We start from the raw sequence: 12,478 nt of genomic DNA on the forward strand, positions 1-12,478 counted from the left end.
TGATACTATGGGTATAAGTGTCCAAGTATACATATGATCATCCTGAGCTGTGTCAGATAACAAACTCAGCTCCGCTACATCAGTCTATTCGCTATATAACTGCACTGTGTCTTTAAATAAGAAAAATCTATACGTATCACTGATTTATCCTGCGGAATAAAGTCTTAATTGTCACCCAGGCAGGAAACAGTGCGAGCGACCCAGAATTAATCTGACTGCTGCTCCCCAGCGTTCATATTTTACTCTGTATATTGATCTGAATTATTTAACAAACTCAAACATAAGAGTAGAGACTAATTCTAATTTGTGTTACTGGCTTTAATGATATAACGCTTCTAGCCTTGCGGATTCTAAATGTTGCCATTTTTTTCTCCGTACTTATGAAAAACGGTTTTGTGAATATTTCTTCAGGGTAATAAAAAGCCAAACATGGAAACATTAGTAAGTAAGCTGTTTAAATGATGAAACTGCTGGTCGGGCCCCTCGATGAGGGAAAGAAAAAAAAATTCTCGGCGAGATGAAAGTCTTGTTTTGTGAAGCTGGCGTGTTGTTTAACATCAGTTATGTGTCTCTGTTGAGCTGACTGCCACTCAGCCCCCGGGGCACACATGAAAGTTATCTCAATAAACAAACATACACTTGCAGCTTGCAGAAGTAAATGCATTATCATTGTCCTCCTCCAGCACTGATCCAAGGCCTAAGATCACATTCCTTCTTCTTGTAAGATTCTTAGTGCTAAGTATACTAAACTGCTTGGCTGTGGATTAGGAGCTGAACCATTGGCGGCATCGTTGTGTAAGTGGAGTTTGCAGCCTTATGTTCTACACAGTGCCACTCACTGGTAGCCAGAAGTAGTGCAGCATGTTTGTATAATGTGTCTGGATTTATTGGACTGCACTAGAAATTTGTTTCTGTCCTTGAAACTAAGGACCAAAACTTACGGCACCCTAGATTTGTAGGATGTTTTAAATTTGGGCCATTTGACCCACTGTGAAGATGGAATTTACATCCATAATATGGTTCATAAACTCCATGGACATTATGGCCTTATGGACTCATGACCGCTCTGTATACCTCTATTTGGTAACTTATAGGAACTAGGAATGAAGGAAAACAGTCAACAAGATACATAGGTGCTCTTACTGTTTCCTAGTCTGATGTATTTTTCTATTATCCTGGTATAAATAGTCTTGGAAAAATTCTGTAGAAAACAGAGGGGTTAAACTTCTCCTAAGGGCCAGCTAGGGGGTTTGAGGGGTAAGAAGTTTAACCAACTTTTGTCCTATTGCAGACAGGACACAGCAGAGAGGCTCCTGCTTCAGACCGTTGTCTTACACAAAAAAGAAGAAAATGGGACAACACTGTGATTGAGTGGTTAGCACTGCAGCGCTGGAGTCCTGGGTTCGAATCCAGCCAAGGACAACATCTGCAAGGAGTTTGTATGTTCTCCCCATTTTGAGTGGATTTCCTCCCGTACTCCAAAGACATACTGATAGGGAAAAATGTATATTGTGAGCCCTATATGGGGCTCACAATCTACAGAAAAATGAGAAGGAAGGGGGTTTGGGTCACTTACAAATTGTTTCATTCTATATTTATCAGTTTTAGTTGTAATATGGGAACATAGTAATTGTTAAAGGAAAGGTGAAAATAAAGGTAAGGTGATATAGGATTTTTTTTTCATTTGTTTGCATTTTTTGTGTGTATTGTTCCTTTAATACAAATAATACCTTCATAATATGACATGAAATGTGATGTAAATTCATACTGCAATTTTTATGTCAGACTACATGAAAAGTCTGTATACTTTATATAAAATCGGAGGCACACAGAGTTATAGTATGTGGCCATTATGGGTCACGGGTACCATGGGTATCTTAACACAAAGGATCCTATAGCAGATGCTGCAGTTCTGATATTGTCAGCTGGCATAATATTGTACTGTGATATTCCAATATGACTATATCAAATCAGTTCATTGGTTTCATGAAATGCTAAACTTTGTAGAAAATCTCCAAGTTGATTTTTTTGTCGGTCATCGCATTGTCCATTGGAGAAACTGGTAACACTAGAACATTGGTTCATGTTATCCAACCATGTATAGTAGTAGCAAAACTGAGCCAGTCCTAGGATTACTCATGAGTTTGCCATTTGGTGTCTATATGTAGTTGTAGATAAGATTGTCACAAGTGAAGGACCCTTAAATAATGAAAATCCATGTGTGTTACTTCTGTATAGGAAAAGAATCTTTGGGAAGATGAACCCCATAAATACATTGTATCTTATATAACCCCAGAGCAGCCCTATGTAATGTTTGCAGCAGAGTGTCTCCAATATTTCTATGGAAGGCTCAGCATGCTGGAGGCAGCGGCTGGATGACACTGTTCTGACTTCAGCTTGTCCAATATTTCACATTCTTCAGTACCTTGCGGGATTAGGAACAATAATATTGGTTGTGGCCATTAACTCGCTCTTTTGTGATTTTACATTTTCCATTAAGTTTGAGTGCATTTGTTTCCAAGCTGCTAGCACCGGGGTGTGGAGATGACTCCGATACTGTGCAGCACACAAAAGTCTGACAAATTACAATGACAAAGTTATGCCGACACATTTTAATGGAACTGAATGGATTCTTAGTTCAGGGTCTGAACGATGCAAAATACATGAAATGACCATCACATGTTCATATACACTCACCGGCAAATTTTTTAGGTACACCTGTCCAACTGCTCGTTAACACTTAATTTCTAATCAGCCAATCACATGGCGGCAACTCAGTGCATTTAGGCATGTAGACATGGTCAAGACAATCTCCTGCAGTTCAAACCGAGCATCAGTATGGGGAAGAAAGGCGATTTGAGTGCCTTTGAACGTGGCATGGTTGTTGGTGCCAGAAGGGCTGGTCTGAGTATTTCAGAAACTGCTGATCTACTGGGATTTTCACGCACAACCATCTCTAGGGTTTACAGAGAATGGTCCGAAAAAGAAAAAACATCCAGTGAGCGGCAGTTCTGTGGGCGGAAATGCGTTGTTGATGCCAGAGGTCAGAGGAGAATGGCAAGACTGGTTCGAGCTGATAGAAAGGCAACAGTGACTCAAATAGCCACCCTTTACAACCAAGGTAGCCAGAAGAGCATCTCTGAACGCACAGTACGTCGAACTTTGAGGCAGATGGGCTACAGCAGCAGAAGACCACACCGGGTGCCACTCCTTTCAGCTAAGAACAGGAAACTGAGGCTACAATTTGCACATGCTCATCGAAATTGGACAATTGAAGATTGGAAAAACGTTGCCTGGTCTGATGAGTCTCGATTTCTGCTGCGACATTCGGATGGTAGGGTCAGAATTTGGCGTCAACAACATGAAAGCATGGATCCATCCTGCCTTGTATCAACGGTTCAGGCTAGTGGTGGTGGTGTCATGGTGTGGGGAATATTTTCTTGGCACTCTTTGGGCCCCTTGGTACCAATTGAGCATCGTTGCAACGCCAAAGCCTACCTGAGTATTGTTGCTGACCATGTCTATCCCTTTATGACCACAATGTACCCAACATCTGATGGCTACTTTCAGCAGGATAATGCGCCATGTCATAAAGCTGGAATCATCTCATACTGGTTTCTTGAACATGACAATGAGTTCACTGTACTCCAATGGCCTCCACAGTCACCAGATCTCAATCCAATAGAGCATCTTTGGGATGTGGTGGAACGGGAGATTGGCATCATGGATGTGCAGCCGACAAATCTGCGGCAACTGTGTGATGCCATCATGTCAATATGGACCAAAATCTCTGAGGAATGCTTCCAGCACCTTGTTGTATCTATGCCACGAAGAATTGAGGCAGTTCTGAAGGCAAAAGGGGGTCCAACCCGTTACTAGCATGGTGTACCTAATAAAGTGGCCGGTGAGTGTACATTAGTACTATATAGTACAAAATACATTATAGAGAAGCCACAAGACACCATTTTATATTATCCTATCTATCTATCTATCTATCTATCTATCTATCTATCTATCTATCTACCTACCTACAGTATGTTCTATATATAAAAAAGTAACAAAAAACTAGTCAGTACTCCTGAATGTACAAGCAAATAAAGATGGACTTAATTTCCTTCTAATGGGATATTTCGACAGATTGGACTTTCTTTATCTCTTTAAAGTCAGTTACATTTGCAGAAATTATTTATTTGGAATAAAAGTCCTTCGTCTCTATACACTTGGATGTCTAGAAGTGATGACTATTTTTGGTTCTTATTTATGCAGGTTTATTAACCTACATCCTGAGGTCTGGACATATCTATCTATCTATCATTCTATCTATCATCTATCTACAGTATCTATCTATCTATCTATCTATCTATCTATCTATCTATCTATCTATCTATCTATCTATCTATCTATCTATCTATCTACAGTATCTATCTATCTATCTATCTATCTATCTATCTATCTATCTATCTATCTATCTATCTATATCTATCTATCTATCTATCTATCTATCTATCTATCTATCTATCTATCTGTCTATCATCTATCTATCATCTATCTATCTATCTATCTATCTATCTATCTATCTATCTATCTACAGTATCTATCTATCTATCTATCTATCTATCTATCTATCTATCATCTATCATCTATCTATCTATCATTCTATCTATCATCTATTTACAGTATCTATCTAATTATCTATCTATCTATCTATCTATCTATCTATCTATCTATCTATCTATCTATCTATCTATCATTCCATTTTTAATAATGCTATCTTCTCATAAGGCAGAGGTCCTCAGAGCCCCCTCGGGCATAGGGCCTGGATGCAATCTCATTAACATTAACAGAAGTGTTTAATAATACAAGTGGACTGAATAATCTGTGCTTTAGGGGTCACCATAAATCCCAATGGCATGAACTTTATGTGAGCAATAAACATCAATATATATGTACAGTAGGAATGCAAGAAACTCAACAGTAGTGAGGGCCTTATACTGTTATACTGAACTAATGCTCAAAATAATTCTTACATCTTGGGAGAGAAAATATAAAAAGATACACAAATAATAAACATAATGAATTGTAACTGTTAAAGAAATATCAAATATTTAAATATTTTTTGTGCTATTTCACTTGTGTGCCTATACTTTTGAACATAAGGTAACAGTAGCCACAGTAAAACAAAAAAACTGTGTACACATCAAGGACTATATAGAACCCCTTAAAGGGGTTACGTGGGGAAAAGTTTCTCAGTACATTCACTGCACGAGTTACTAAAATACATGCCCCCGATAGCCCCCATTCTTAGTCTTGTAGTGTAGTGATCGGGAAGAAGACTCATTCCTGTCTATCTTACTAATGCATCCACTTTTGGTTATGTGACTGCAGCGCTCTGCTCTATGTGAAAGCGACGGGAGTAGAGAAAAGTCCATCACTTGAGCGACAGCATGGGAGATAGACAAACAAGATTTCTGGCCCCCACTGCAATCTGCAAATCTGAGAATGGGTGCGAAGGGGGTGACTTTACGCCTGGTTCACATATGCATTTGGAATACTGAACGCATTAAAAAGTGGTTAGCAAAGAAACCACATGAATCCCCTAGACTATAATGGGGTCGGTGTGTTTTCTGTGCAGTGTCTGTACAAATCATGCGGAGAAAAAAGTGCTGCTTGCAGGAGTTTTCTCTCTGCATGATTCATGCGGACACTGAGTGGAAAACACACAGTCCTCATTATAGTCTATGGGGTCCATGTGGTTTCTTAGCTAACCACTTTTTAATGTGTTTCATATTCTGTTCAGGGGGTCCCCAAGTGGACTCCTCGAATGGAATGCCAAATGTAGATGTGAACCAGGTCTTAGATGGTAAAGGTAACTTCAAGAAATAAAAATATTACAGGGCTCAAAATTTCTTATTGTGACGAATTAATGTACAGCATATAGAGCAAAAAACACTTTCACTTCAATATACAAAAGCAGTTCATAAATTCATATGCAGTGTGAATGAGGAGGACAGCAAATGTGCAGCACAACCAACAGACAGCAAAACTGCTTTCCAAGTCATTATTATAAAGGTCTTCATACTAACTGATCGTAGATATTTCATGGGCCGCACATTATTCCTCTGATTGGAGCTTAAAACTGTAAACATCACAATCTTCCAGAAAAAATGTGTGTGTTCCAAAAATGTCTTCTACCTACCATACTATCATTACAACAATATTTTACCAACAAAACCAAACCAAAACAAGCTCAACAAGACTACAAACAAGACTATAAAACCTGTGTAACCAACAACGAGCCAGAGTAAGATGCCAACTAGCGACCATCCAGTATATTGCTCACCGCTCATGGGTGTTTATAGAAAATGATCCAAGTGTCCTTACCTGTAGAAGCCAGTAACACCTTCTATGGAAAGTAGGGATGATGGACGAATGAACATAGCAGCCATATAGACACTGGAATAAAACAAAGACACAAAAATATTACTAAACCAAAGTACAACAAATACAAAGCACATTGTTAAATATACTGTGGCAATCTATCACATTGTAGGTAAAATTGTTCTTAAACAAACTGATACACTGTGTTAGGCTTCATGCACACAACCACGGAGAGCACAGAGTTGTCATCTGGATACAATCTGTGGTTCCCTATCACTAGACAAACTAAGCCACAAAAACGGACAGGAATAGGACAGGAATATCGATTCTGGCAGGGGCCAGGATTGGTAAGTGACGCCACGGGCCCCACAAACACTATTATTATACTCGGGGTCTTTTCAGACCCTGAGTATAATGATTGGAGGCCCAGGAGAGATAAGGGAACATAAAAAACACTGTTACTTACCTCGCCGGGTTCCAGACAGGCTTTGGGCCTACTTCTGTGACGTCCCTGATGTCACATGAACGGGGCCTGCGTCCCTGGGCATGTGATGTCCCAGATGTCATTGAAGATGGCCAACACCACTGAGGACTGCAGCAGAGTCGGGGATAGGTAAGTAGCAGTGTTTTTTATATTGGTATCTCTCCTTGGTCTCCGATTATTATACTCTTGGGTGTGAAAACACCCCAGAGTATAATAATTGTTTATGGATGTCCACAGTGAGGCATAATAGTGTGTGCAGGGGCCACTATGGGGCATAATAGTATGTGCAGGGGCCACTATGGGGCATAATACGGTGTACTGGGGCCTCTATGGGGCATAATACTGTATGCAGGAGCCACTATGAACATAATAGTATGTGCAGGGGCCACTATGGGGCACAATAGTGTGTGCAGGGGCCACTATGGGGAATAATACTGTGTGGAGGGGCCATTATGGGGCATAATAATGTGTGCAGGGGTCACTATGGGGTGCAATAGTGTGCAGGGGCCACTATGGGGCATACTAGTATGTGCAGGGGCCATTATGGGGCATAATAGTGTGTGCAGGGGCCACTATGGGACATAGTAGTTTGCAAAGGAATGTGGGGTGGGGGTGGGGGGGCTTCAGTCCGGGTCTTCAGCATTGATCAGTGAAGAAGGGCCGCATGTCAAAAGTTCGCCATGGGTCCCGCCATTCCTAGTTACGCTACTGATCTTGCTCCAAAAATCTCCTCCTATATTGTACAGCATACTCTTCATATATATGTATACCATGTGTATCAGCATCATAAAAGTGATATATGCCCCTTAATACCTATACCCTGGTATATATCACAGCCAGTGTGAGCTGACCATTCTGTGAACAAAACCTAAGGGTAGACATCAAAGATCCCTCTTCTGTATATGAAGAGACGAGTACTATTAAATACAGGTAACTATTGGGCGCCCTATTTACAGATCTCACAGTGTATATGGAGCCTTGTGTATTTCATGTTACGCCGCAGCAATATTCACAATATAATACACAATTAGGGATGTCATTTCCCTATTTCCCTTTGCGCACTTGTTTTCTATGCTTATACTAGAGCAGGCACCTCCGTACTGAAAATGTGTTTTTGTGCCATGTGGTACTTCTAAGTTTATCCAAAAGAAAGTCGTGACCTTCAATATTAGATGTAGGTGGCAGCTCAAATTTATGACACGGATATATTTCTCATCATAGGCAGAGACGTTATTGAACTACTGCCCTTTCCCGGCTCCCTGGCTCGATTTCCCTGCAGATTTTCAAACTTACAGTCCAGATCAAACTTCTAGTTGAAGAAACTTGGCTTTTCAAATTTTGTGCAGGAAAATCATTAATCATGGCTGGCATTCCTCATTCTATTGCTTTGCTCAGGGTAAATAATTCTCTCCAGCAGAGTTTCATGTCATGCCTTTTTTTATTTTTTTTTATTTTACATTTAATTGCACAAGGTGTTTTTGCCTTTCTCTCAGACATTAAAATGATTTGTGAAAATATAGATGCTCCGTGCTCCATGTTCATTAGTCATTTAATGATGTTGTAACTCAGGGTGGTTTTTTGAGCTTCATGTCTTTTGGGTATGCGAGAAAAAAAAAAATCACATTTTGTGCTCATCAGTGTAAAATGTACAAGCTCTCAGCTTCGGTAAATTGTAAATGAGGATCAGAGCGGAATCAAAGAGCGACTGTAAACCTGAACCCAAACACAGTTCTGTACATGTTCATTTTGTGCATATGAGCAATGGATCAGTCATCCGTAAGTGCAGGACCTCAATCAATTCCTCTTTACGTCTGTCTTTTAATGCACAGATCTACTAAGCCTGTCTAATATTTAGGTACTGTACCTGTCTGTAAAGGTGCCTCAAATTTATCAAAGTGGTGGACGATAAATTTAGAGAAATTTTCGTCTAAAACGTTACACCACTTCTCTTTCCCGCAATGTCACTTCACTTTTCTAAGCCATGCCCCGTTGTCAAATCATAGTCCACAAAACACATAAGTTTGGTTCCGAGCATGTACTGTATGCCATTTCTCTGCAAATTAATACAGAATTCCTAAACAATGTTGGGATTTATTATCCCATCTATGGCACAGATGGGTGATATTGTGGCACACATCTTGTACCAAATGCACACCACAGTCTCCATTATGGGCCATGCTTGCCACATACCATGAACGTGAGCAAAAAGGGTCAGAGAGCGGTGTTTTTTGGAGTGGTGATGCCTTGGCCTGATATATTTATTAAAAATAATACCAGTTTTCTGGTATGGGTTAGGGTCCATTCACAAGGAGGAAAATGGTGAGGAATTTGGTGTGGAATTTCAGTGCTGACAAAAAAACCTCCCATTGACTGCAATGGGTTCCTTTTTCTGCCTCCCATTGACTTCAATGGGTTCCTTTTTCTGCCTCCCATTGACTTCAATGGGTTCCTTTCTCTCCTAGCAGAAAAAGGAACCCTTTGAAGTCAATGGGAGGCTTTTTTTTTCAGTTCTGAAATTCCATACCAAATTTCTCACCATTTGCGTCCATGTGAATGGACCCTTAAGAGGTTGGAGCCTCTTGAAAAATCAAGCAAATCTTCAATCTGTTAGGCCCTTGAGTAAGACTGCCGTACGAAACACCAGTCTTAATAAATCTTCCCCATTCCGTTCAACAAATTTACCCCACATACAGTTTTATATTAATTGTCATATTAAGAGAGAGGAGCTAAGAAATGGCCAGGAAGACTAACCGATTTAAAACATGTGGTCTGATATGGCAATATCTTTTTGTTTCAAGGAATTTGCCAAAAAAGTTCATCATGAGATGCCATACAGAAGGGAACCCCAGCACTCAGTTATAATATATGGGAAACATGGCTGCAAGCGTTCACTACTCCTACAGCGCCACCACAGGAGAAATGAAGCTTTACATGGTTCTCACTGAAATCCAACATACTTCATGGACATGCCAGGTCCTCCATAGCGAAAAACATTCTTTGTAGTTACCCATCATCATGGCTAATTTCTGACTATAATTGGGAATTTCCAAAGGGTATGTTCACAAAGTTTATTTTCCACACTAAATCTGATGAATTTTCATCATTCTTGAATTCTGCCTCCCATCTGTGGCTAGAAAAGTGCTCATAGTGGGTACTAACCACACACTGGTTAGCCAATGTACATTAAATCCACTGCACAAATTCAAGGGTCAACATTAGAGTTTTCTTTTACCAAATCAGAGACTGTTTTTCAGCTAAAAAATCAGCCATGTGAACATGCCCGAATTGGGTATTTGGAAATAGATTACTTTAACTTTACTTTCCTCATTATCTATATTGTAGTTGGTTGCCTTCCAAATAATCCAGATCTGCCGTTATTATGCAATGAAATGCAAGCACTACTTCCAGCAAAAAAAGTCAAGTCCTCGACGTATACAAATGAACATATGGCACACTATATTTTATCATCCTCTATATTCTGCAGAGGGTATCTCCAAGGACTCTGACATATTAACAAGAGTAAACTGTTTACTCATCATCAAAGTAAAAATAGAGTCGCAAGTAGAATCATCCCAAGACAATTTCTTTCCCCTTGAGGGCCTGTCAGAGGAGCTCAGTCCAGTGCCTGGAATTGTTATAAATCAGGCTCAATAAGAGCAATACACACTAAAATAACACCGAAATTCCCATCCTGAGAACGTGGACAAGGTCTACGCCATAGAATGTGTATTAATTCATGTCTTATAGCCATCACTTTTCCATTCAGTCTGACAATGTCAACCGGGAACGTTATTGTGAAGGATTCTGTAAATTAATATGTAAGGTTCTGGGCTGTGTGTCTTGGTTTGGCTCTACAAAATTAATCTTTCACATGAAAGGAGAATGTAAAGCATTATATATAACCATTAGATAGATCTGACAGATGGGATACCGGTTTTGACGTACGTGTCCAATCATAACATGACTACATGTATGTCACACTGCTGGGAATGAAAATTCACAGCAAGGACTGAATGTATACGTGAGAGAGACTCATGGAGCGCTGTATCACCTCAGAAGATGCGCTGGAATTTGCTGTTGAGTCTGGTTAAGAAACACATGCTGATGTGATATTAAATCACTGTGTTATCTTATAGGAAACTGTCAGTGGACATTAGTGTTAATCTGACTGTGGTAGACATGTGGGCTCAGCTGCATTGTACCATCGGAGACCTGCAAATAAAAACTTCAAGACTGCTCAGAAATTAAAGTTGGTTTTTAAATAGAGGTTCAGTATTGTGACTTTACAAAAAAATTAGACATGCTTGCAAAAAATATTGCTGTCACATGCAGGATGTGTTGATATAATGTGGGGCCGAAGGCCCTGGCATCACTGCTAGTGTAATAAATAGGGACAGATTTAATAATCCTATCCAATTCATAGACCGGTCAGATGTGCCAAACCTATCACAGTGCATCACGCTGGGTGATAAATCTGGTTAGTCACAGATTTATTTTTTTGCTTAAGTTTACAACTATGGTTTGGCTTCCATATGTATCTTAAGCCATACCCCTTTTTTCGCAAAGCCATTCCCCTTGCTGAACAAGATGCTAAATATACCCACAACTCATGTAGTGCAAAGTGTGAATGCAGTCAGAATCCTGATGCACAGCTTATTTAAAGTACTGTGTTCATCCAGAACACCTTAGGCCTTCTAGGTCTAGTTGGCCCTAACATCAACGTAGTTCTTCCTGGTGCCGATACCTGCACGTATATCATAAAAACAAGAATAATAGCTTCCATCTCAGCTAGGTATTCTTGTGCTGTTTCTAGTAATGGAGATATAGTACTGTGCTCCTCCATTCACATTCTATAAAATGCCTTATATTTTTAATGTAGGTCTGTCAAAGTCAACAGATTCTAATCCCCCAAAAAGAATATACCATCCAACAAGGGAAGTACAAATAAATAGGACCAGGTGGACAAGGACTGCGCAGATCCAAGGGAGTTTTGTTGCAAACTCTTTATCCTAAGAAAACACCAATATTACAGACAACGCGTTTCGGGAACTTTAAATGCCCTTTTATCAAGTGTGTATGATACTCCAAGAATAGGGCTTTCCAGAGTTTAGAAGGATGCATTTAAACTCTGGAAAGCCCTTTTGTTCGAGGATGATGCACACTTGGTAAAGGGGCATTTAAAGTTCGCGTTGTGTGTAATATTGGTGTTTTCTTAGGATAAAGAGTTTGCATCAAAACTCCCTTGGATCTGCGCAGTCCTTGTCCACCTGATCTGATTTTTTGTACTAGCCTTACACCGTCTTCTTCAGTGTCATATAGTGACAGCAGCAATCCCCTACCGTACCCTGGAATTTATGCTTTGCCTATTTGTTTGGTTGTGGTTTTTACACAACCTTAAGAGGTGAGAAGCAATTTTGTTCCATATTTCACTACTCGGTGCTTTTGTTTTACTTTTTTATCCAACAAGGGAAGACAGACTATGATGAATTGTAAAATAGTCCAAAATCTGGTCGATAGGGGCAGCACGGTGGCTCAGTGGTTAGCACTGCAGCCTTGCAGCGCTGGAATCCTAGGTTCGAATCCCGTCAGGACCAACATCTGCAAGGAGTTTGTATG

At 40.0% G+C, this 12,478-nt stretch overlaps 1 protein-coding gene across 4 annotated transcripts in view; it reads right to left on the minus strand.

The window, feature by feature from the left end:
* CAMTA1 (calmodulin binding transcription activator 1) overlaps positions 1-12,478 on the minus strand; it is a 1,244,145-nt gene that overhangs the window by 529,291 nt on the left and 702,376 nt on the right. For all 4 annotated transcript variants that reach the window (XM_075279917.1, XM_075279916.1, XM_075279915.1 and 1 more), the window contains exon 5: positions 6,382-6,453. In XM_075279917.1, coding sequence (XP_075136018.1) covers positions 6,382-6,453 — 72 coding nt within the window. The remainder of the gene's footprint in view (positions 1-6,381; positions 6,454-12,478) is intronic.

This window comes from Leptodactylus fuscus, chromosome 6, assembly GCF_031893055.1.
Source record: "Leptodactylus fuscus isolate aLepFus1 chromosome 6, aLepFus1.hap2, whole genome shotgun sequence".
Classification (NCBI taxonomy): domain Eukaryota; kingdom Metazoa; phylum Chordata; class Amphibia; order Anura; family Leptodactylidae; genus Leptodactylus; species Leptodactylus fuscus.